This window comes from Cucurbita pepo, chromosome 17, assembly GCF_057944985.1.
Source record: "Cucurbita pepo subsp. pepo isolate OVF chromosome 17, ASM5794498v1, whole genome shotgun sequence".
In the NCBI taxonomy this organism is placed as follows: domain Eukaryota; kingdom Viridiplantae; phylum Streptophyta; class Magnoliopsida; order Cucurbitales; family Cucurbitaceae; genus Cucurbita; species Cucurbita pepo.
Window position 1 is genome coordinate 4,015,832 of NC_141814.1, and position 26,292 is coordinate 4,042,123.

The window sequence follows — 26,292 nt, forward strand, 5'->3', positions numbered from 1 at the left end:
CGATCTCCTAACAAAACCCGAAACAAACACAAGAACTCGCACATGATAAATATTTCTCATCTTCAATAGGTTTAGCGAAAACACTAAGCATATAGCCTACGTTCAGTGTTCAGTGTTCAGAATAGCACTAAAGAAAATAAAACCGATCAAAACAATAAGAAATACCTTAATCCATCCCCCATTTCCATTTCGAAGATGAGATTCTATAAAGGTTTTGAGAATTAAACTGATAACAAAATCATCATACAGTGAGCGAATAGGAGATGAAATCGAACGTAGAACTCGAAAAACAAGTGATCCTCTACTATTACGAAACCTTTTTACAGTTCTTTCTCAACTAAATCCTCCTACATACAAACGAACTCTTAACAATTGTAAATAAACACAAGAACCCGCACACCATAAATATTTCTTTCCATCAATCAGTTTAGCAAACATACTAAGCATATAGCTTCCGTTTAGTGTTAGAGTATCACTAGGCAAAAAAAAATTAAACCGATCAAAACAAAGAGAAATACCTCAATCCATCCACATTTTCAATTCGAAGATGAAATCCTACGAAGATTTTGATGATTAAAATGATTATAAAAACATCATATAGTGAGGCTAAAGCTCGAAACATAGAACTTGAAAAATAAGTAGTTTTCTTTTCTTCTTCTGCGAAATGGTTTTACAGTTCTTCCTCAACTAAATCCTCGTACATGCAAACGACCTCTAAACAACCGAAAACAAACACGAGAACTCGCACACGATAAATATTTCTCCACATCAGTCGATTTAGCAAAAACACTAAGCATGTAGCCTCCTTTGAGTGTTCATAGTAAGCACTAGACAAAGAAAACGAAACCGATCAAAAACAAAGAGAAACGCCTCAATCCATGCGCATTTCCAAAAGGATTTGTTGCTCAATGGACCTTTGTACCTTTCGAAATCCAAACTTAAGCGTACTACAACCAATTTTGTTCTTTTCCTTGGAAATATGACATTATTGAATGCCCCATTTGTCCACTATGGATTGTTTTGCACCATTCACCAAAGTGTTACCCAAATTAGCCCATACGAGTACTCGTAGCAACCTAAAACAAAGAGAATCTAAAACTATGCATTCATCGAGGATCCAATAACAAGACGCTATGATGTTGTATCATATGCATATGTATATTGGTTCGCTACATGTTGAATAGCACGCATATTCTGAATGAGACTATACGGTAAAAAATTTAATAAAGAAACACACACCAAACCTTTATAACAAAGTAGAATACAAAAGGTAAAGAGTTGCAGTGGTTTATACAATGATTAAGTCCAAGTCTAGTTTCTCTACAGATCACCATGCTTCTACCAAGCCAACCGTGATATTGTTTTCATCGCTCAGTTTAAAGATCCCTCATTTGGAGTTTTTATGTCAACTACAATAACTGAGATGTTGTCGCCACTCAAATTACTAGCTTCCTTGCGTATTTTCTTTCCAGCACATTGAGCTGGATAAATTACATTACCAATTCCACCAAGCGCCAACTTCTTGCGTTGCCTTTTCAGTACGCTGCAAGCCATCTTCATCACATCATCGTTGGATAAGACATCCCATACTCCATCACTTGCCAGAATCAAACACTCATCTTCCTCAGTCCTCGATGTGAACGTAACCTCCGGATCAAATATAATCCACGGTTTCAAGTAATGATCACCTGATCATAAATATATTTGAAAATCGCAACAATAAAAGATAAATAGATGCAAAATTTGACGATATAAACTTAGAAGCTTGCAAAATTAGTGGATGACTAGTTATTGTTGGAGGATGAAAGTCTCACGTCCGATTTAGGGAATGATCATGGGTTTATAAAAAAAGAATACTCTCTCCATTTGTATGAGGACTTTTGGGGAAGCCGAAAGCAAAGCCATGAGAGCTTGTGCTCAAAGTGGACAATATTATACCATTGTGGAGAGTCGTATTCGTCTAACAGTTATGAGTCGTTGGGAAAATATGAAGCTATGGGTTAGAAAAAACCTATTGCTCTAGTCATTGCCAACACTCCTTCAACCCTAGGACAACCTACAAACAGAATTTTTGCTCCTCCCTTAATAAGTCTATCATATTAACTAAAAACATTGAAGAATTTGTGCACCCAAACAGAACCCAAACAGGACAGAGAGAATTGTAATTGAACCGTGTGGTCAACTGTCAAGGGAATGGCTTGATTCCCACGACAAAGCAATGCTCTAGAGTCACCACAGTTGGCAACAATTATTTGGCAAGCTGACAGAAGAACAACCAAAGCGGTAGATCCAACTGAATATGGGGCCAGAGTCTTGTCCTTGAAGGCATCATCAACCCTCTCATAAGACCTCGTCAATGCCATTTCCCATCGCTCTTGCTGACCGTTTTCAAAAACTCCTCTGTTCCACTCTTCTGCTAATAGTTCATGGAACTTCTTTGAACAATAAGTACTCACCTGATATCATCGTTAAACATTGATAAAATAATACCATAATCTACTCGTATACTCATTTAGTCATGAACCTGTGTCAATCGCTTGTTATCAAACGCCTTATTGACTCTAAGTTCATTGTCTTCAACAAATTAATTTCCTTTTAAAATCTAAAATTGTACCAAATCATAATGCTAGCATTATCTCAAATGTGGTTGTGAAGCAAACGAGAGGTCATTAGTGAAGCTTCCACGAAACATTTTTATAGTTTTTCCTCAACTAAATCCTCGTACATGCAAATAACCTCTTAACAACCGAAAACAAACACAAGAACATGCACACAATAAATATTTCTCTTCATTGATCAGTTTAGCGAAAACATTAAGTATGTAGCCTCAATTTAGTGTTCAAAGTAGCACTAGACCAAGAAAATGAAACTGACCAAAACAAATAGAAATATCTCAATCCATTCACATTTCTAATTCGAAGATGAGACACTACAAACAATTAAAATGATAACAAAACCATCATACGGTGAAACTCGTAGAGCGGGCAATATGTTGAACCATGGACTCTAGCTTCCCAGTAGGTTGGATGAGATCTAGTCCAGACCAGGCCCAGGCCCATTTTAAAAACAACCAAATCTGATTTATGGGCCGAATCATCAAGGTTTGGGCCTAAGTATGAACCATTAATATTATTTTTTCCAAAATGCCCCTGGGCCGGCCTAATCATCAAGGTTTGGCAACCAAATCTGATTTATGGGCCGAATCATCCAGGTTTGGGCCTATGAGCCATTAATATTATTTTTTCAAAAATGCCCCTGGGCCCAATTATCAAGGTTTGGGCTAAGTATGAGTCATTAATATTATTTTTCCAAAAATGCCCCTCGCCCCTCCTTTCAAAATAAAAAATTTATTTTTAGCTTCATTTTAAATCATGTTTTAATTTTTGACATGTTATAATTTTAGTTTTCGTAATTAATCCATTTTATAAAAAATAAAATTATTTGATGAGTTAGAGTTAAGGAATATAAATGAAAGAAATAATTAACTTTTTCAAAGGAACCATACTCACACTCAATCAATTATCATCCGTTCATCAATCAATTATCATCAGTTCATCAATTAATTATCATCAGTTCATCAATTAATTATCATCAGTTCATCACTACTTAATCAGTAAAGAAGAGTGTCTCAAAGCACGGGACAAAAGATCAAACACTTTGATTTTACTTCCGACACCACCACAGGTCGGGTTCGGGTAGGTTGGATATGAGAGCGGGAGTGATGGAAAAATTATAAGTAGATACTTTATTAAGAAATTTGGAGAGACCACACTCGAATCCGCACCTAAACCATCCATTTTTTATTTATTTATTTATTTATGGGTAGCATACCATCACTTTCTATTTACCACAGATATCACATACAAAAAAATCTTATGGGAGATTTTAAAATAAATAAATAGTATATATATATATATATATATACACATACATACATACACCTGGTTTCGTTCTTAATTATAGGTGGTGTTTGTGTATACTTGTAAAGTGAGCTGCATGATCGAGATTTAAATTGCTCCGTGGTCTATCTACATCAAGTTTAATCTTCAAAATTGTATGCAAATAAGTGCATTCAACTCATTAGAGATAATAAAAAAAATACCTGAGGGCCTCCATGACCATCAAACAAGCCAAAATAATGAACTAAAGGTTTCTCTTTCTCGGACCCGTCATCTTTCCATCTAGCTGGAGATAGAAACTCCGGAACAATGGCAATGGCATCCTCCATTGAAGTTCTACATCCCTTGTCCAATCCAAAACCCCACGAAATCTCACAACTACCGCGTCCGTTGCCTATTGCACTCATCAAGCTCATCGAGCTACCGTCACTCCCACGAGTATCCTTCCGGCAGCGATAGCGACAACAACTTCTATCAATGATTCACCGGAGTCGTTGATCATACGCGCTGAAGCGTTTCGTTGATCATAAGCGCTGAAGCGTTTCGTTGATCATAAGCGCTGAAGCGCCACAAGTTATAAAGACAAGTTAAGGTAAGAAGAATATATAACTATGGAGAAGGGGTTTTTGCTCCAATGCGTGGAAGAAGGGATGAACATACATGGCAATATGGAGGAAGGGATGAACCTACATGGCAAGCTCCTCGAAGTTGCATGGCCTGGAGTTGAAAACAAAAATGGGAATCAGTCCTGTCAATAAAATCCAATCTCATTATGACATATGGTAATCTCTTCACAGATTTAGATTTATGCACTTTACTCTGAATTCACTTTGCTATGAATAAAGAACTAATTACATGTGGCATGGCCTCAAGTCATTTGGTAAAACCTTACATGTGGCGTGGCTTCATGTCGTTTGGTAAAACTTGGCTAAATATAGGAGACAGAGAACAATTACACTTATTCTCTAAATTAGCACTTTGCTCTAAATTAAGATCCATTTACATGTTGTTGGACTTCCGGTCATTTGTAAAACTTGGCTAAATATAGGGAGACAAATATCTGAGATGAGTTACACGTGATGAAAAGCTGATAAAAGAATTAAATATTCAAAAGAAAACAAAAATATATTATCGTAATAGTTAATTGAAAGCATAAATTTGTCAGAGAAAAATGGAACAGGTGTACAACAAAAAAACATAAATTTGTCATAAAAAAATGGAACCCGTGTACAACAAAGGAACTTGGCTTTTGAAGGGCTTCCACCTTTATTTAAGGAGGTACGAGCAGAGACTACAAGTGTATTTGTGTGAAAATCGCTTTAGAGTATAATTTCTAAGGTTGGTCACTAAGTATATAGCCTTCGTTTGGTGTTCAAAGTAGCACTAGACTAAGAAAACGAAACCGATCAAAACAAATAAAAATACCTCAATCCATCCACATTTCTAATTCGAAGATGAGACACTACGAAGAATTAAAATGATAACAAAACCATCATACATTGAAACTCGTAGAGCGGGCAATATTTTGAACCATGGACTCTAGCTTCCCGGTAGGGGTGTACATAGTCCGGGTTGGGTTGGGTTGAGCATTTTTTTTGACCCAACCCCAAAGTTCGGGTTGGTTGGATTGGTAACCCAACCCAACCCGAAACTTTTCACAACCCGACCCAACCCAACCTTCTATTTTCGGTTTGGGTTGTTAATTTTTTTTTTTTAAAGTTTTATTTATCCACAATTTATAATTATTTGGATACAATCTTATATAAAATATATTAAAAATTTGCATACAAACACAAATCAATCCATAATTGCTACAAAAAAAAAAAAAAAAAAAAAAAAAAATTCAATAAAAAACAACGAGCGAAAATTGTAATCTAGTAACATAGTTCGAGTGAAAATTGTGACATATTAACATAGTTCAACATGTTATAATACTAAAGAATGTTGGACATTTTTTGAAAATGGATTAAAATAGAGAAAATATAAGGATATATCATGAAATTAAATAAACAATAAAAATGATTAGTTTAAAGATATTGTATATAACAAAAAAAAACATATAAAAATATTTTAGTTGAAATATGTTTATGATTTGATAAAGATAGATAGCCTAAATTATTAGAAAAAATAATATATATATATATATAAAATAAAAATAAATACATTAGAATTTAGAAGGACGGATTCGAACTCAAGCATGATTCTTCTTCGACCGGCCAAAATACCACTCTGGCAAACTTATTGTAAATTAGATTACTTAATATATCTAATATATTTAAATTTATATCGGGTCAACCCCCACGAACCCGAAACCGAACCGATTCAATTCGGGTTCAGAAAAATGAACCCAACCCTACCCGAAATGCTAATCCAACCCAACCCAACCCTTGTACTTCGGGTTGGGTTGGTCCGGGATGTCCGGTTATCGGGTTGAATGTACACCCCCTACTTCCCGGTAGCTTGGATGAGATCAGACCAGGCCGAGGCCCATTTTAAAAACAACCAAATCTGATTTTATGGGCCGAATCAGGTTTGGGTCTAAATATGAGGCACTAATATTATTTTTTTTCAAAAATGCCCCTGGGCCCAATCATCAAGGTTTGGGCCTAAGTATGAGCCATTAATATTATTTTATCAAAAATGCCCCTCGTCCCTCCTTACAAAATAAAAAATTCATTTTTGGCTCCATTTTAAATCATGTTTTAATTTTGACCTGCTATAATTTTACTTTGGTGGTTGAATGCTATAATTTTACTTTTCATAATTAATCCATTTTATAAAAAATAAAATTACTTGTAAGAGTAAAAATGAATATAAATGAAAGAAATAATTAACTTTTTCAAAGGAACTATATTTGACACTCGATCAATTATCATCAGTTCATCACTACTTAATCGGTAAGGAAGAGTGTCTCAAAGCATGGGACAAAGGATCAAACACTTTGATTTTACTTCTGACACCACCACAGGTCGGGTTCGGGTAGGTTGGATATGAGAGCGGGAGTAATGGAAAAATTATAGATAGATACCTTATTAAGAAACTTGGAGAGACCACACTCGAATCCGCACCTAAACTATCAATTTTTAGATTTTTTTTTTTCTGGGTAGCATATCATCACTTTCTATTTACCACAGATATGACGTACCAAAAATCCTATTGGGGATTTTAAAATAAATAAATAGTATGTATATATATATGTATATATATATATAGATATAGATATATAGATATATAGATATATAGATATATATATATATATATATATATATATATATATATATATATATATATATATATATATATATATATATATATATATATAGATATATAGATATATATATATATATATATATAGATATATAGATATATATATATATACCTGGTTTTGTTCTTAATTAAAGGTGGTGTTTGTGTATACTTGTAAAGTGAGGCTGCATGACGGAGATTTAAATTGCTCCGTGGTCTATCTACATCAGGTTTAATCTTCAAAATTGTATGCAAATAAGTGCATTCAACTCATTAGAGATATAAAAAAAATACCTTGAGGGCCTCCATGACCATCAAACAAGCCAAAATAATGAACTAAAGGTTTCTCTTTCTCGGACCCGTCATCTTTCCATCTAGCTGGAGATAGAAACTCCGGAACAATGGCAATGGCATCCTCCATTGAAGTTCTACGTCCCTTGTCCAATCCAAAAGCCCACGAAATCTCACAACTACCGCGTCCATTGTCTATTGCACTCATCGAGCTACCGTCACTCCTACGAGTGTCCTTCCGGCAGCGGTAGCGACAACAACTTCTATCAATGATTCACCGGAGTCGTTGATCATAAGCGCTGAAGCGTCACAAGTTATAAAGACAAGTTAAGGTAAGAAGAATATATAACTATGGAGAAGGGGTTTTTGCTCCAATGCGTGGAAGAAGGGATGAACATACATGGCAATATGGAGGAAGGAATGAACATACATGGCAATATGGAAGAAGGGATGAACATACATGGCAAGCTCCTCGAAGTTGCATGGCCTGGAGTTGAAAACAAAAATGGGAATCAGTGTGAAGCTGTCAATAAAATCCAATCTCATTATGACATATGGTAATCTCTTCACAGATTTAGATTTATGCACTTTACTCTGAATGCACTTTGCTATGAATAAAGAACTAATTACATGTGGCATGGCCAATGCACTTTCCTATGAATAAAGAACTAATTACATGTGGCATGGCCTCAAGTAATTTGGTAAAACCTTATGGCTATCGTTTGGTAAAACTTGGCTAAATATAGGAGACTGAGAACAATTACACTTATTCTCTAAATTAGCACTTTGCTTTGAATTAAGATCCATTTACATGTGGTTGGACTTTAGGTCATTTGTAAAACTTGGCTAAATATAGGGAGACAAATATCTGAGATGAGTTACACCTGATGAAAAGCTGATAAAAGAAGTAAATATTCAAAAGAAAACAAAATATATTATCTAATAGTTAATTGAAAGCATAAATTTGTTATAGAAAAATGGAACCCATGTACAACAATGGAACTTGGCTTTTGAAGGGATTCCACCTTTATTTAAGGAGGTACGAGCACATACTACAAGTGTATTTGTGTGAAAATCACTTTAGAGTCTAATTTCTAAGGTTGGTCATGACAAACCTAGTTGCATTAGAAAGGAAAAAAGTAATAAATTTTCATGAAACGACTTACGGTCAATAATCTTCACAAGAACAATAAATAAATAGTTCTTCATCATGCTTAAATAACCTACAAATTAGAATCGAAATCGAAATAAAAAAGGGTCGTTAGTGTAATACTGCCATGAAGAGTCTTAGCTTGAGAATTTGAACAAGAACAAGAAGCACTTTGACACTCACATATGTCTATTGTTAGCTTGAGAATTTGAACAAGAACAAAAGCACTCTCACACTCATGTATGTCTATTCTTAGCTTGAGAATTTGAACAAGAACAAGAAGAACAAGAAGCACTCTCACACTCATGTAAGTTCCTCGTTGAAGCTCACTCCCAAAGTGTCAATTCCTTGATTAGAAGGCTATGGAGATGATCACGATAACACTAGGTGAAGGCTCTTTATGCTCCCTTTCGTGCTCTCGTAGAGTGAGTGGAGACATGCCAACTAGTTCATCAACGTTGACAGGTTCCTTTGGCACAATTGGATTTGGCTTTAGTACCTCATGATGACACATTTCTACACCCTTTTCTTCTTCCATTGGGACTGTACTTGGTGCCCAAATAGAAAAAGGAACAGGCACGTAAGCCGAGATGTATCCCGGTATCATAGGCGGGAAACCAGTAACTTCCATCTTGGGTGCATCAAGTTCTTTACTATTTTCTTCAACTGCGGTTTCCATGATATGGAACTCTGAGTTAAGTGAGAGATGTTAACTAGTGTTCTCTGTTTCTTTTGCCTGATAACCATGTAAAACTTCATCTTTGGCGCACACGACCAGTTTCCTGAAAGACACGAAATAAAAGACCAAAATCCTTATCAAGTATAAATGGTACCATGCTAACAGATAGACGCGCTGAGACCCAATAGCAGACGCATTATGAATTACTAGCACGAGGGTCACTGACCCAAAGAGTTCGTCGATTTTTTGATAAAGAGAATAAATTTATCCCTGAGATTCGGCCTTGGAAATCTGATGTAAGATTCGATATCAAAAACCAAAACGACTTTATTTGAAAACCATTTGAGCCAAATGATTATCAAAGAGATTAGTGAAATTCTAACTTGTTCCTTTTTTTTTTTTGTTTGTTTCTTTATTGTCATGCTAGGAATGCTTGGAGAGCTCTCAAGGGAGCGGTTAAATTGCAAGTTGTGGTTAGAGAATTTATCGTGAGAAAACGAGCTGCTGCAACTTTTCATAGTATGCAGTTCTTTTTTAAAGCTCAAATTATCGTTAGGACTCAAAGAGTTTGTAGGTTGTGGTTAGAGGGTTTCTCGTAAGAAAACGAGCTGTTGTAGCTTTTCGCAGCATGCAGAGCCATTTTAGAGCTCAAATTGCCGCTAGGACACAAAGAGCTCATCAATCTTTTGATAAAGACAATAGGTTTATTTCGAGATTCGGCCTCGGAAGTCTTCTGTAAGAAACATCGAAAACCAAAACCGCTTGATTTATTCAATTTTTGCCAAATGATTATCAAATAGATGAGTGAAACTCTATCTTGGTTCCTTTCTTTGTTTGCTTACTTGTTTCTTTATTGGCTGCTGCAACTTTTCACAATATGCAAACCCTTTTTAGAGCTTAAATTGACATTAGGATTTAAAGAGTTTGTATGTTGTAGTCAGAAGATTTGACGTGAGACAACTAGCTACTACAACTTTTCACAGTACACAGGCTTCTTTTAGAGCTCAAAATTCGGTTAGGATGCAACAATCTTCCCACAAGCAAATCATTGAAGAAGCTAGAAAACTTGGCGTAACCATGGATTCGATCGAGTTTCATAATTTATTGCAATCATCGTTAACTTTTAAAATTTGCAATCATAGTTCTCTTTTTTTCTTACTAGCTCGTTTGGCACGAGTTACAAAATTCTTAATCACGGAATAAAAAAAAATTATACATAAGTTCATGAAATGTACAGTATTTTAAAAATATTAGAAATAATAAATAAAACAATACTATAAATTATTTTGGTAAATAAGATCTCCTCCCGACACAAGTTATAAAGATAAGTTGTAAGAAAGAAGATATAATTGTGTAGAATGGGTTTTTGCTGCATGGAAGAAGGATGAACATACATGGCAATCTCCTCGATGTTGCATGGCATGAAGTTGGAAACAAGAATTGAAATTTGAAGCTGTCTGCAGCTGTCAAAAAAATCCAATTTCATTACGACATATGGTCCCCAATTTATGCACTTTGCTCTAGATCAAGATTAGTTACATGTATAGTGGTTTAAGTTATTTGGTAAAAGGTGGCTAAATATTGGAAAACAGAGTAACCGTCACACCGGATGAAAAGCTAAAAAAAATGTAAATAGTTACTAAAAAACAAAAAACATATAAAAATAAATAAATAAATAAAAATAACTTATCCTTCTCTCTCCATTGTAAAACATAAAAATAGTAGTTAACAAAAAAAAATTAGTTGAGAGAGAAAAAGAAAAATACTTTCACACATATTTATATGAGAATTGATTCAGTTTATTGTATATTAAATCTTTCTATCCTAATTTCATTTATTTTTAAATTTATTTGGGAGAGAAAAAGAAAAAATGCTTTCAGTAAAGAGAGATTTGGAGTGAGTTTATTGTATATATTAAATCTTTCTATCCTAATTTCATTTATTTTTAAGATTTATTTGGAAGAGAAAAAAGGAAAATACTTTTACCCTATTTGTGTGATGGTTTAGGTGATTGATAGATTTGGAGTTTATTGTATATATTAAATCTTTTTGTTCTAATTTAATTTATTTTTATATTTATTGTAAGGAGAAAAAAAGAAAATGCTGCAGATTTATAGAAGAGATTTCGAGTTTGTTGTATATATTAAATTTTTCTGTCTCATTTTATTTATTTTTAAATTTATTTGGAAGAGAAAAAGGAAAATGTTTTATTTATGTGAGCATATATTTGAGTTTATTGTATATATTAAATTTTTTCGTCCTAATTTCATTTATTTTTAAATTTATTTGGGAGAGAAAAAAAAAATATTTTTCCTAGTGAGGAGAGATAATATTTTTGTTCTGTCCTAATTCCATTTATTTTTAGATTTATTTGGAAGCGAAAAAGTAAACCTTGAAAGATTTTGTGTGTTGTATATATTAAATTTTTCTGTACTAATCCCATTTATTTTAGATTTATTTGGGAGAGAAAAAAGAAAATGTTTTCACTGCATACTGTACATTTATGTGAGCATATATTTCGAGTTTGTTGTATATATTAAAATTTTCCGTCCTAATTTCATTTATTTTTAGATTTATTTGGGAGAGAAAAAAAAAATGTTTTTCCTACGATTTACGGCAGATTTATGTGAAGAAAGATTTCGAGTTTGTTGTATATATTATATCTTTCTGTCCTAATTTCATTTATTTTTAGATTTGAGAGAGAAAAAGGAAAATGTTTTAAGGGCATACTATAGATTTATGTGAGCATATATTTCAAGTTTGTTGTGTATATTAAAATTTTCAGTCCTAATTTCATTTATATATATATTAAGTCTTCCTATCTAATCTCATAAAGGGATCACAACCGATTATATCTTATATATTTTTTTTAAATTGTTCCAATTATTGAATCTGATTTAGAAATTCTAAAGGTTTTAACTAAGTTCGAAGAATTAATAGTATTAATAATTGATCTAGAATTAATCTGACAATATAATTAAAAAAAACAGAGAATTAATGTCAATAATATTAAAAAAGTACATAAATTATTCTACCAACAAAATTAATAAAAAAAAAAATACAAGATTTGAAAGCAACAATATTTGACCATATTTGACAATTATGTAAATACAAAAAAAAAATATATATATATATATAATTAAAAATTATAAGGAAAAAATAGATATAGAAAAGGAAAAAAATTAAGATAAGTTAACATAAATGAGAAACAAAGAAAAAATAAAGAATTGGGAACGAAGTAAATGATAAAAAAAAATAAATACTAGAGGAAATAGTGTAAACCTAATTACACCAATTTTTTTATATAAAGGAACTCCCATAAAACAGTAGCATTTTTAATAAAAAAAAATAGAATTATATATATTTATATATATATATTAATTATAAAATATAAGATAAACTGAGAACACTCTGGCTATAGTATGATTACTTGAACTATTTGTAGAGACATAAGAGTGGATCAAGTTCAAGTATATAATCAAAATAATCTATAGTATAAGGATAAAGCTGAGTACCTTATTCTGGGGACACTATGGATGCGGCCCACTTTTGTATATGATATAAACAATGTGATTACTAAATTGTACATGTGGAAACATGTGAGTGGGGGCGTCCTATGCAATGAGTATTGCATAAGATCGGACCATGAAGAAAACCACTCTCACTTTATAATGTCGTTTACTGTTGAGACTGATTTCTTTTCATTCGATAACCTAGGTAACTCGGTTTTAATCCTGAGCTAACCATGAACTCCTGTTTATTCGGAATTATCCTTAGATTTGCATGGGTGAGAATGGCTCTAGTTCGCCGACTCAATAGGCCTCCCATTTCAGGGGTAAGACTGGGTGAATGGCTGGGGACGTGGGGTGCAAGATGGAATTCACTCCTAACCCACTTTTAGGGATAGAAGAGAGGTAGTTCCCTTAAGCATTGACTCCAGGTCTTGAACAAGGGGCCCCACCCTCTTATTGGCCTGAGAGGGATTCGGTTTACTGGTTGGACCGCAAACCAATCGTTCATTAGAGGATCAGTGAGACATAAGGAACAAGAAGTAACTTTAGGGGTAAAACAGTAAATTGGCCCAACTCTAGTTACGAACAACCTGTGAAGGATCGACTTACTAATCATGGTTATATCAAATGGACAGAAATATATCTATAGTGAGGGGAGTGAAACTACTAGGCTATAGTGGAGTGTCCTAGTAGTTAACGAATGTTGGTTAACAAGGTTAATGAGTTTAACCGGTTAATCTTAGATCGTTGGAGCCCATGATCTATAGGTCCATTAGGTCCCTCTGCTAGCTCATATCGGACTAAACCATAGAACAGTGTGACGAGTGAGTTCGAAGTGTTCGAATTCAAATTAGGGAATATGCGCTACATATATACGATATATTTAACCGCATTTTTGTTTTATTTACGAATTAAACAAAAACAGAGAATTTGAGATATTTAAATAAGATTTAAATATCTTAATCAATTATGTGTCGGAATTGATTGGGATTGACATTTGAATTAATATTAAATATTAATTAAATAGTTTAATTAATCATTTAATGTTACTTTAATTTGAAATTCATTATTCAAATTAATTGTTGAATTAAAATGAAGAAAGTCAAAATGTTGACTTCATTTAATGGAAAAATCCATGTTAGTCGAACTTTGAGGTGTCCAAATTTGGTTTAACCAAACTTCCATGCTTCCAAATAAACCCCACAAGTTTGAGTGGAAATTTGAGTGTCAAAATTTGGTTAACTCAAACATGCTTGCCACATAATCCCAAACATTTGAGTGGAATTTTAAGTGTCAAAATTTGGTGATCTCAAATTTGCATGAACATGCAAACATGACTCTTTAAATAGAGTGATCATGGTGCATGGAAGATCTTCTTCTTGGTGAAAAACATTGAGAAAAACCTCTCAAAAACACTTCTTCACATATACAAAATCCCTCCCAAGTTTAGTCACTCACCGGATTCCACAATCCCGTTCTAAGGTCGGAGGATAGTGGAGAAGACACTAGTGGTGGTTCGAGATCGGTTCGTGAGGAAAAAGAAGTTTGAATTACAAAAGGTTAGTATTCAAACTCATTAAGTTTTAATACTTATGAACATGCTAGTTATTTACTATGATTGATGTTCTAAAAGTGCCTAAGATCCAAATTGCTTCCGCATGTGTTATATTAACACCACCACCCGCACACCATAAATATTTCTTTCCATCCATCAGTTTAGCAAAAACACTAAGCATATAGCTTCCGATCAGTGTTAGAGTATCACTAGGTAAAGAAAATTAAACCGATCAAAACAAAGAGAAATACCTCAATCCATCCACATTTCCAATTCGAAGATTGAAATCCTACGAAGATTTTGATGATTAAAATGATTATAAAAACATCATACAGTGAGCGAATAAGAGCTAAAGCTCGAACATAGAACTTGAAAAATAAGTAGTTTTCTTTTCTTCTTCTGCGAAACGGTTTTACAGTTCTTCCTCAACTAAATCCTCCTACATGCAAACGACCTCTAAACAACCGAAAACAAACGCGAGAACTCGCACACGATAAATATTTCTCTACATCAGTCAATTTAGCAAAAACACTAAGCATGTAACCTCCGTTCAATGTTCATAGTAACACTAGGCAAAGAAAACGAAACCGATCAAAACAAAGAGAAATGCTGTGCATTTCCAAAAAGGATTTGGTCCTCAATGGACCTTGTCAAAGAGCAGATATTACGAAATAGAGAATATCTTTGTACCTTTCAAAATCCAAACTTAAGCGTACTGCAACCAATTTTGTTCTTTTCCTTGGAAATATGACATTATTGAATGCACCATTTTGTCCACTATGGATTGTTTTGCACCATTCACCAGTGTTACCCAAATTAGCCCATACGAGTACTCATAGCAACCTAAAACAAAGAGAATCTAAAACTATGCATTCATCGAGCATCCAATAACAAGACGCTATGATATTGCATCATATGCATATGTATATCGGTTCGCTACATGTTGAATAGCACGCATATTCATTTAATAAAGAAACACACACCAGACCTTTATAACAAAGTAGCAAAAGGTAAAGAGTTGCAGTGGTTTATACAATGATTAAGTCCAAGTCTAGTTTCTATACATCACCATGCTTCTACCAAGCCAACGGTGATATTGTTTTCATCGCTCAGTTTAGAGATCCCTCATTTGGTGCTTTTAAGTCAACTACAATAACTGAGATGTTGTCGCCACTCAAATTACTAGCTTCCTTACGTATTTTATTTGCAGCACATTGAGCTGGATAAATTACATTACCAGTTCCACCAAGCGCCAACTTCTTGCGTTGCCTTTTCAGTACGCTGCAAGCCATCTTCATCACGTCATCGTTGGATAAGACATCCCATACTCCATCACTTGCCAGAATCAAACACTCATCTTCCTCAGTCCTCGATGTGAACGTAACCTCCGGATCAAATATAATCCACGGTTTCAAGTAATGATCACCTGATCAGAAATATATTTGAAAATCGCAACAATAAAAGATAAATAGATGCAAAATTTGACAATGTAAACTTAGAAGCTTGCAAAATTAGTGGATGACTAGTTATTGTTGGAGGATAAAAGTCCCACTTCCCCTAATTTAGGGAATGATCATGAGTTTATAAACAAAGAATACTCTCTCCATTTGTACGAGGACTTTTGAGGAAGCCCAAAGCAAAGCCATGAGAGCTTATGCTTAAAGTGGACAATATTATACCATTGTGGAGAGTCATTCGTCTAACAGTTATGAATCGTTGGAAAAATATGAAGCTATGGGTTAGAAGAAACCTATTGCTCTGGTCATTGCCAACACTCCTTCAACCCTAGGACAACCTACAAACAGAATTTTTGCTCCTCCCTTAATAAGTCTATCATATTCATCTGGCCTGATAATCTGCATCAGAAAAGGGGAAATTTTTTGAATCATAATATTAACTAAAAAAATTGAAGAATTTGTGCACCCAAACAGAACCCAAACACCACATAGAGAATTGTAATTGAACCTTGTGGTCAACTGTCAAGGGAATGGTCAACTGTCAAGGGAATGGCTTGATTCCCACGACAAAGCAATGCTCTAGAGTCACCACAGTTGGCAACAATTATTTGGCAAGCTGACAGAAGAACAACCAAAGCAGTAGATCCAACTGAATATGGGGCCAGAGTCTTGTCCTTGAAGGCATCATCAACCCTCTCATAAGACCTCGTCAATGCCATTTCCCATCGCTCTTGCTGACCGTTTTCAGAAACTCCTCTGTTCCACTCTTCTGCTAATAGTTCATGGAACTTCTTTGAACAATAAGTACTCACCTGATATCATCAAAATAATACCATATCGTATACTCATTTAGTCATGAACCTGTGTCAATCGCTTGTTATCAAACGCCTTATTGACTCTAAGTTCATTGTCTTCAGCAAATTAATTTCCTTCTAAAATCTAAAATTGTACCGAATCATAATGCTAGCATTATCTCAAATGTGGTTGTGAACCAAACGAGAGGTCATTAGTGAAGCTTCCACGATACATTTTTATAGTTCTTCCTCAACTAAATCCTCGTACATGCAAATAACCTCTTAACAACCGAAACAAACACAAGAACATGCACACAATAAATATTTCTCTTCATTGATCAATTTAGCGAAAACACTAAGTATATAGCCTCAGTCAGTGCTCAAAGTAGCACTAGACCAAGAAAATGAAATTGACCAAAACTAATAGAAATATCTCAATCCATCCACATTTCTAATTCGAAGATGAGACACTACGAACAATTAAAATGATAACAAAACCATCGTATGTGAAACTAGTAGAGCGGGCAATATTTTGAACGATGGACTCTAGCTTCCCTCCCAGTAGATTGGATGAGATCTAGTCCAGACCAGGCCCAGGCCCACTTTATAAACAACATTTATGGGCCGAATCATCAAGATTTGGGCCTAAGCATGAGCCATTAATATTATTTTTTCCAAAATGCGGCCGAATCATCAAGGTTTGGCGACCAAATCTGATTTATGGGCCGAATCATCAAGGTTTGGGCCTATGAGCCATTAATATTATTTTTTCAAAAATGCCCGTGGGCCCAATCGTTTGGGCATAAGTATGAGTCATTAATATTATTTTTCAAAAAATGACCCTCGTCCCCTCTTTTCAAAATAAAAAATTCATTTTTGGCTCCATTTTAAATCATGTTTTAATTTTTGACATGCTATAATTTTAGTTTTCATAATTAACCCATTCTATAAAAAATAAAATTATTTGATGAGTTAGAGTTAAGGAATATAAATGAAAGAAATAATTAACTTTTTCAAAGGAACCATATTGACACTCAATCAATTATCATCAGTTCATCACTACTTAATCAGTAAGGAAGAGTGTCTCAAAGCATGGGACAAAAGATCAAACACTTTGATTTTACTTCCGACACCACCACAGGTCGGGTTCAGGTCGGGTTCGGGTAGGTTGGATGTGAGAGCGGGAGTGATGGAAAAATTGTCGGGTAGTTTTTTTTTTTTTTTTTCTTCTTCTTTGTCGGTAGCATACCATCACTTTCTATTTACCACAGATATCACATACAAAAAAATCTTATGGGAGATTTTAAAATAAATAAATAGTATATATATATATATATATACCTGGTTTTGTTCTTAATTATAGGTGGTGTTTGTGTATACTTGTAAAGTGAGCTGCATGACAGGAGATTTAAATTGCTCCGTGGTCTATCTACATCAGATTTAATCTTCAAAATTGTATGCAAATAAGTGCATTCAACTCATTAGAGATATAAAAAAAAAAAATAACTGAGGGCCTCCATGACCATCAAACAAGCCAAAATAATGAACTAAAGGTTTCTCTTTCTCGGACCCGTCATCTTTCCATCTAGCTGGAGATAGAAACTCCGGAACAATGGCAATGGCATCCTCCATTGAAGTTCTACGTCCCTTGTCCAATCCAAAACCCCCACGAAATCTCACAGCTACCGCGTCCGTTGTCTATTGCACTCATCAAGCTCATCGAGCTACCGTCACTCCCACGAGTGTCCTTCCGGCAGCGGTAGCGACAACAACTTCTATCAATGATTCACCAGAGTCGTTGATCATAAGCGCTGAAGCGATACAAGCTATAAAGATAAGTTAAGGTAAGAAAGAATATATAACTATGGAGAAGGGGTTTTTGCTCCAACGCTGTTAAGGTAAGAAGAATATATAACTATGGAGAAGGGGTTTTTGCTCCAACGCGTGGAAGAAGGGATGAACATACATGGCAATATGGAGGAAGAAATGAACATACATGGCAATATGGGAGAAGGGATGAACATACATAGCAAGCTCCTCGAAGTTGCATGGCCTGGAGTTGAAAACAAAAATGGGAATCAGTCTGAAGCTGTCAATAAAATTCAATCTCATTATGATATATGATAATCTCTTCACAGATTTAGATTTATGCACTTTACTCTGAATTCACTTTGCTACGAATAGAGAACTAATTACATGTGGCATGGCCTCAAGTCATTTGGTAAAACCTTACATGTGGCGTGGCTTCATGTCGTTTGGTAAAACTTAGCTAAATATAGGAGACAGAAAACAATTACACTTATTCTCTAAATTAGCACTTTGCTCTAAATTAAGATTCATTTACATGTTGTTGGACTTCCGATCATTTGTAAAACTTGGCTAAATATAGAGAGACAAATATCTGAGATTAGTTACACATGATGAAAAGCTGATAAAAGAATTAAATATTCAAAAGAAAACAAAAATATATTATCTGAATCTTAATAGTTAATTGAAAGAATAAATTTGTCAGAGAAAAATGGAACAGGTGTACAACAAAAAAAACATAAATTTGTCATAAAAAAATGGAACCGGTGTACAACAAAGGAACTTGGCTTTTGGAGGGCTTCCACCTTTATTTAGGGAGGTACGAGCAGAGACTACAAGTGTATTTGTGTGAAAATCGCTTTAGAGTATAATTTCTAAGGTTGGTCACTAAGTATATAACCTTCGTTTGGTGTTCAAAGTAGCACTAGACTAAGAAAACGAAACCGATCAAAACAAATAAAAATACCTCAATCCATCCACATTTCTAATTCGAAGATGAGACACTACGAAGAATTAAAATGATAACAAAACCATCATACATTGAAACTCGTAGAGCGGGCAATATTTTGAACCATGGACTCTAGCTTCCCGGTAGGGGTGTACATAGTCCGGGTTGGGTTGGGTTGAGCATTTTTTTTGACCCAACCCAAAAGTTCGGGTTGGTTGGATTGGTAACCCAACCCAACGCGAAACTTTTCACAACCCGACCCAACCAAACCTTCTATTTTCGGGTTGGGTTGTTAATTTTTTTTAAAAAAGTTTTATTTATCCACAATTTATAATTATTTGGATACAATCTTATATAAAATATATTAAAAATATACAAACAAACACAAATCAATCCATAATTGCTAAAAAAAAATAAAAATTCAATAAAAAACAACGAGCGAAAATTGTAACCTATTAACATAGTTCGAGTGAAAATTGTGACATATTAACATAGTTCAACATGTTATAATACTAAAGAATGCCGGACATTTTTTGAAAATGGATTAAAATAGAAAAAATATAAAGATATATCATGAAATTAAATAAACAATAAAAATGATTAGTTTAAAGATATTGTATATAACAAAAAAAAAAAACATATAAAAATATTTTAGTTGAAATATGTTTATGATTTGATAAAAATAGATAGTCCTAAATTATTAGAAAAAAATAATATATATATATATATAAATATAAAATAGAAAATAAATACATTAGAATTTAGAAGGACGGTTTATCTTTAAATATATTTAAGCTAGAATGTTTATGATTTGATAAAGATAGATAGCCCTAAATTATTAGAAAAAAATAATATATATATACATATATATATATATATATATATATAAAATAGAAAATAAATACATTAGAATTTAGAAGGACGGTTTATCTTTAAATATATTTAAGCTAGAATTTAGAATTATTTGCCTATTTTAATCCTTTTATATATATATATATATATATATATATATATATATATATATATATATATATATATATATATATATATATTATTTATTTATTTATTTATTTATTTATTTATTTATTGCATATATATAATTTTCAATATATATATATATTTATGAAAATATATTTATTTATTTATTGCATATATATAATTTTCAATATATATATATATTTATGAAAATATAATGGTTGGTTAGTAACGTATTTTAAAAAATATATATATAATATAAAAGAAAAAAATACATGTATTGTCCGGATTCGAACTCAAGCATGATTCTTCTTCGACCGGCCAAAATACCACTCTGGCAAACCTATTTTAAATTAGAGTACTTAATATATCTAATATATTTAAATTTATATCGAGTCAACCCCCACGAAACCGAAATCGAACCGATTCAATTCGGGTTCAGAAAAATGAACCCAACCCTACCAGAAATGCTAATCCAACCCAACCCAACCCTTGTACTTCGGGTTGGGTTGGTCCAGGTTGTCGGGTTGTCGGGTTGAATGTACACCCCCTACTTTCCGGTAGGTTGGATGAGATCAGACCAGGCCGAGGCCCATTTTAAAAACAACCAAATCTGATTTTATGGGCCGAATCAGGTTTGGGCCTAAATATGAGCCACTAATATTATTTTTTTTCAAAAATGCCCCTGGGCCCAATCATCAAGGTTTGGGCCAAAGTATGAGCCATTAATATTATTTTTCCAAAAATGCCCCCGTCCCCTCCTTACAAAATAAAAAATTCATTTTTGGCTCCATTTTAAATCGTGTTTTAATTTTGACCTGCTATAATTTTACTTTGGTGGTTGAATGCTATAATTTTACTTTTCATAATTAATCCATTTTATAAAAAATAAAATTACTTGTAAGAGTAAAAATGAATATAAATGAAAGAAATAATTAACTTTTTCAAAGGAAATATATTTGACACTCGATCAATTATCATCAGTTCATCACTACTTAATCGGTAAGGAAGAGTGTCTCAAAGCATGGGACAAAGGATCAAACACTTTGATTTTACTTCTGACACCATCACAGGTCGGGTTCGGGTAGGTTGGATATGAGAGCGGGAGTAATGGAAAAATTATAGATAGATACCTTATTAAGAAACTTGGAGAGACCACACTCGAATCAGCACCTAAACTATCAATTTTTAGATTTTTTTTTTCTGGGTAGCATACCATCACTTTCTATTTACCACAGATATGACGTACCAAAACTCCTATTGGTGATTTTAAAATAAATAAATAGTATGTATATATATATGTATATATATATAGATATAGATATATATATATACCTGGTTTTGTTCTTAATTAAAGGTGGTGTTTGTGTATACTTGTAAAGTGAGCTGCATGACCGAGATTTAAATTGCTCCGTGGTCTATCTACATCAGGTTTAATCTTCAAAATTGTATGCAAATAAGTGCATTCAACTCATTAGAGATATAAAAAAAAATACCTGAGGGCCTCCATGACCATCAAACAAGCCAAAATAATGAACTAAAGGTTTCTCTTTCTCGGACCCGTCATCTTTCCATCTAGCTGGAGATAGAAACTCCGGAACAATGGCAATGGCATCCTCCTTGAAGTTCTACGTCCCTTGTCCAATCCAAAACTCCACGAAATCTCACAACTAACGCGTCCATTGTCTATTGCACTCATCGAGCTACCGTCACTCCTACGAGTGTCCTTCCGGCAGCGGTAGCGACAACAACTTCTATCAATGATTCACTAGAGTCGTTGATCATAAGCGCTGAAGCGTCACAAGTTATAAAGACAAGTTAAGGTAAGAAGAATATATAACTATGGAGAAAGGGTTTTTGCTCCAATGCGTGGAAGAAGGGATGAACATACATGGCAATATGGAGGAAGGAATGAACATACATGGCAATATGGACGAAGGGATGAACATACATGGCAAGCTCCTCGAAGTTGCATGGCCTGGAGTTGAAAACAAAAATGGGAATCAGTCTCAAGCTGTCAATAAAATCCAATCTCATTATGACATATGGTAATCTCTTCACAGATTTAGATTTATGCACTTTACTCTGAATGCACTTTGCTCTGAATAAAGAACTAATTACATGTGGCATGACCTCAAGTCATTTGGTAAAACTTTACATATGGCATGGCTTCACGCGTTTGGTAAAACTTGGCTAAATATAGGAGACAGAGAACAATTACACTTATTCTCTAAATTACCACTTTGCTCTTAATTAAGATCCATTTACATGTGGTTGGACTTCAGGTCATTTGTAAAACTTGGCTAAATATAGGGAGACAAATATCTCATATGAGTTACACTTGATGAAAAGCTGATAAAAGAAGTAAATATTCAAAAGAAAACAAAATATATTATTTAATAGTTAATTGAAAGCATAAAATTTGTTACAGAAAAATGGAACCCATGTACAACAAAGGAACTTGGCTTTTGAAGGGATTCCACCTTTATTTAAGGAGGTACGAGCACATACTACAAGTGTATTTGTGTGAAAATCACTTTAGAGTCTAATTTCTAAGGTTGGTCATGACAAACCTGGTGGCATTAGAAAGGAAAAAAGTAATAAATTTTCATGAAACGACTTACGGTCAATAATCCTCACAAGAAAGATAAATAAATAGTTCATCATCATGCTTAAATAATCTACAAATTAGAATCGAAATCGAAATAAAAAAGGGTAGTTAGTGTAATACTGCCATAAAGAGTCTTAGCTTGAGAATTTGAACAAGAACAAGAAGCACTCTCACACTCATGTATGTCTATTCTTAGCTTGAGAATTTGAACAAGAACAAGGAGCCCTACACCTATTTATTCACTGTAAACTAAGAAAATGAAAGATCAGCTCAATCACCTCTCCCTATTTATTCTTTCATTTCACTCTACTTACCTGACTCCTTCACCTAAACAAAAAGGAAATGAAATCCGGTCACACTCATGTAAGTTCCCTGTTGAAGCTCACTCCCAAAGTGTCAATTCCTTGATTAGAAGGCTATGAAGATGATCACGATAACATTAGAGAGATATGTATTAATTTAATGCCTAAAAAAGGTACAGAGATTATCCACAAAATCAATTTAGGATCTCCTTATTAATATATTTATTACAATATCTACCTGTTACTGTTACAAAGAATACATATACTATAAGAACTTTCTCTGGCCTACATTATCATTAAAACACCCACACTACCAAACTTTCTATGAAAAACAAAACTAATTACGGGTGTAATTTTTCAAGGAAATCTCACGATGCATGAAGACGCCTCCCTTCTTGTTTCAAAGAGCTTTAGTTGTGTCATTGTCGTCCTTGTTTAACTCCGAGCGGCTGACTCGGGCATTTGGATGAAATACTAACAGTCGTCTTGAGGGTTTGCTTATCAATTTTAAGGTCAGAGGTGAAGGCTCTTTATGCTCCCTTTCGTGCTCTCGTAGAGTGAGTTGAGACATGCCAACTAGTTCATCAACATTGACAGGTTCCTTTGGCACAACTGGAATTGGCTTTAGTACCTCATGATGACACATTTCTACACCCTTTTCTTCTTCCATTGGGACTGTACTTGGTGCCCAAATAGAAAAAGGAACAGGCACGTAAGCCGAGATGTATCCCGGTGTCATAGGCGGGAAACCAGCAACTTCCATCTTGGGTGCATCAAGTTCTTTACCATTTTCTTCAACTGGTTAAGTGAGAGATTTAGTGAAGGTTGTAAACCAGTGTTCTCTGTTTCTTTTGCCTGATAACCATGTAAAACTTTATCTTCTGGCGCACACAGCAGATCAGTTTCCTGAAAGACAGGAAATAAAAGACCAAAATCCTTATCAAGTATAAATGGTACCATGCTAACAGATAGGCGCGCTGAGACCCAATAGCAGATGCATTATGAATTACTGGCACGAGGGTCACTCACCCAAAGAGTTCGTCGATTTTTCAATATCCTGAGATTCGGCCTTGGAAATCTGATGTAAGATTCGATATCAAAAACCAAAACGACTTTATTTGAAAACCATTTGAGCCAAATGATTATCAAAGAGATTAGTGAAATTCTAACTTGTTCCTTTTTTTGTTTCTTTATTGTCATGCTAGGAATGCTTGGAGAGCTCTCAAGGGACCGGTTAAATTGCAAGCTGTGGTTAGAGAATTTATCGTGAGAAAACGAGCTGCTGCAACTTTTCATAATATGCAGTTCTTTTTTAAAGCTCAAACTATCGTTAGGACTCAAAGAGTTTGTAGGTCGTGGTTAGAGGGTTTCTCATGAGAAAACGAGCTGTTGTAGCTTTTCGCAGTATGCAGAGCCATTTTAGAGCTCAAACTGCCGCTAGGATACAAAGAGCTCATCAATCTTTTGATAAAGATAATAGGTTTATTTCGAGATTCGGCCCTGGAAGTCTTCTGTAAGATTTGACATCGAAAACCAAAACCGCTTGATTTATTCAATTTTTGCCAAATGATTATCAAATAGATGAGTGAAACTCTATCTTGGTTCCTTTCTTTGTTTGCGTACTTGTTTCTTTATTGGCTGCTGCAACTTTCCACAATATGCAAACCCTTTTTTGAGCTCAAATTGACATTAGGATTTAAAGAGTTTGTATGTTGTAGTCAGAGGATTTGATCGTGAGACAACTAGCTACTACAACTTTTCACAGTATACAGGCTTTTTTTAGAGCTCAAAATGCTATTAGGATGCAACAATCTTCCCACAAGCAAATCATTGAAGAAGCTAGAAAACTTCGTGTAACCATGGATTCGTTCGAGTTTCATAATTTATTGCAATCATAGTTAACTTTTAAAATTTGCAATCATAGTTCTCTTTTTTCTTACTAGCTCGTTTGGCAAGAGTTACAAAATTCTTAATCACGGAATAAAAAAAAATTATAAATAAGTTCATGAAATGTACAGTATTTTAAAAATATTAGAAATAATAAATAAAACTCAATACTATAAATTATTTTGGTAAATAAGATCTCCTCCAACGACACCAAGTTATAAAGATAAGTTGTAAGAAAGAAGATATAATTGTGGAGAATGGGTTTTGGCTGCTTGGAAGAAGGATGAACAGACATGGCAATCTCCTCGATGTTGCAAGAAACAAGAATTGAAATCTGAAGCCGTTGGAGCTGTTCAAATATCCAATCTCATTATGACATATGTCCCCAATTTATGCACTTTGCTCTAAATTAAGATTAGTTACATGTGTAGTGGTTTAAGTTATTTGGTAAAAGGTGGCTAAATATTGGAAAACAGAGTAACCGTCACACCTAATGAAAATCTAAAAAAAAATGTAAATATTCACTAGAAAACAAAAACATATAAAAATAAATAAATAAATAAAAATAACTTATCCTCTCTCTTCATTGTAAAACATAAAAATGGTAGGTAACAAAAAAAAATTATTTGAGAGAGAAAAAGAAAAATACTTTCACTAGATACGACATATTTATATGAGATAGATACGACATATTTATATGAGAATTGATTCTGAGTTTATTGTATATTAAATCTTTTTATCCTAATTTCATTTATTTTTAAATTTATTTGGGAGAGAAAAAGAAAAATGCTTTCAGTAAAGAGGGATTTCATTTGGAGTGAGTTTATTGTATATATTAAATCTTTCTATCCTAATTTCATTTATTTTTAAGATTTATTTGGAAGAGAAAAAAGGAAAATACTTTTACCCTATTTGTGTGATGGTTTAGGTGATTGAGAGATTTAGAGTTTATATATGTTAAATCTTTTTGTTCTAATTTCATTTATTTTTATATTTATTTTAGGGAGAAAAAAAGAAAATGCTGTAGATATATAGGAGAGATTTCGAGTTTGTTGTATATATTAAATTTTTCTGTCTAATTTCATTTATTTTTAGATTTATTTGGGAGAGAAAAAGGAAAATGTTTTACCTGCACAGATTTATGTGAGCATATATTTGAGTTTATTGTATATATTAAAT

General features: G+C 33.6%; 2 protein-coding genes across 2 annotated transcripts; both read right to left on the minus strand.

Moving 5' to 3' along the window:
* Positions 1–1,371: 1,371 nt before the first annotated feature.
* Positions 1,372–7,644, minus strand: LOC147787508 (protein phosphatase 2C 56-like). Its single transcript, XM_087119221.1, has 5 exons — positions 7,440–7,644; positions 4,560–4,616; positions 4,103–4,293; positions 2,147–2,456; positions 1,372–1,688 (listed from the first exon to the last, which is right to left on the minus strand). The coding sequence occupies exons 1-5, from the start codon at positions 7,642–7,644 to the stop codon at positions 1,372–1,374; spliced, it is 1,080 nt and encodes a 359-aa protein (XP_086975347.1).
* Positions 7,645–15,441: 7,797 nt separating this feature from the next.
* Positions 15,442–23,989, minus strand: LOC147787509 (putative protein phosphatase 2C 68). The gene is made up of 8 exons (XM_087119222.1): positions 23,681–23,989; positions 23,239–23,251; positions 22,205–22,291; positions 22,021–22,103; positions 21,810–21,941; positions 16,329–16,601; positions 16,083–16,188; positions 15,442–15,758 (listed from the first exon to the last, which is right to left on the minus strand). The coding sequence occupies exons 1-8, from the start codon at positions 23,987–23,989 to the stop codon at positions 15,442–15,444; spliced, it is 1,320 nt and encodes a 439-aa protein (XP_086975348.1).
* Between the last annotated feature and the right edge of the window lie 2,303 nt (positions 23,990–26,292).

Bases quoted from the DNA above. Each gene is read 5' to 3' on its own strand.
- LOC147787508 (XM_087119221.1), bottom strand. From the start codon at position 7,644: ATGAGTGCAATAGACAATGGACGCGGTAGTTGTGAGATTTCGTGGGCT. The intron at 2,457-4,102 runs GTATTTTTTTTA...CGATGATATCAG, and splicing joins ATGGTCATGGAGGCCCTCAG to GTGAGTACTTATTGTTCAAA. The intron at 1,689-2,146 runs GTTTGGGTTCTG...ATTTATGATCAG, and splicing joins ATTACAATTCTCTCTGTCCT to GTGATCATTACTTGAAACCG.
- LOC147787509 (XM_087119222.1), bottom strand. From the start codon at position 23,989: ATGGAAGTTGCTGGTTTCCCGCCTATGACACCGGGATACATCTCGGCT. The intron at 21,942-22,020 runs GTAGCTCGATGA...CAAGGGACGTAG, and splicing joins GGACACTCGTAGGAGTGACG to AACTTCAAGGAGGATGCCAT. The intron at 16,602-21,809 runs GTATTTTTTTTT...TGATGATATCAG, and splicing joins ATGGTCATGGAGGCCCTCAG to GTGAGTACTTATTGTTCAAA.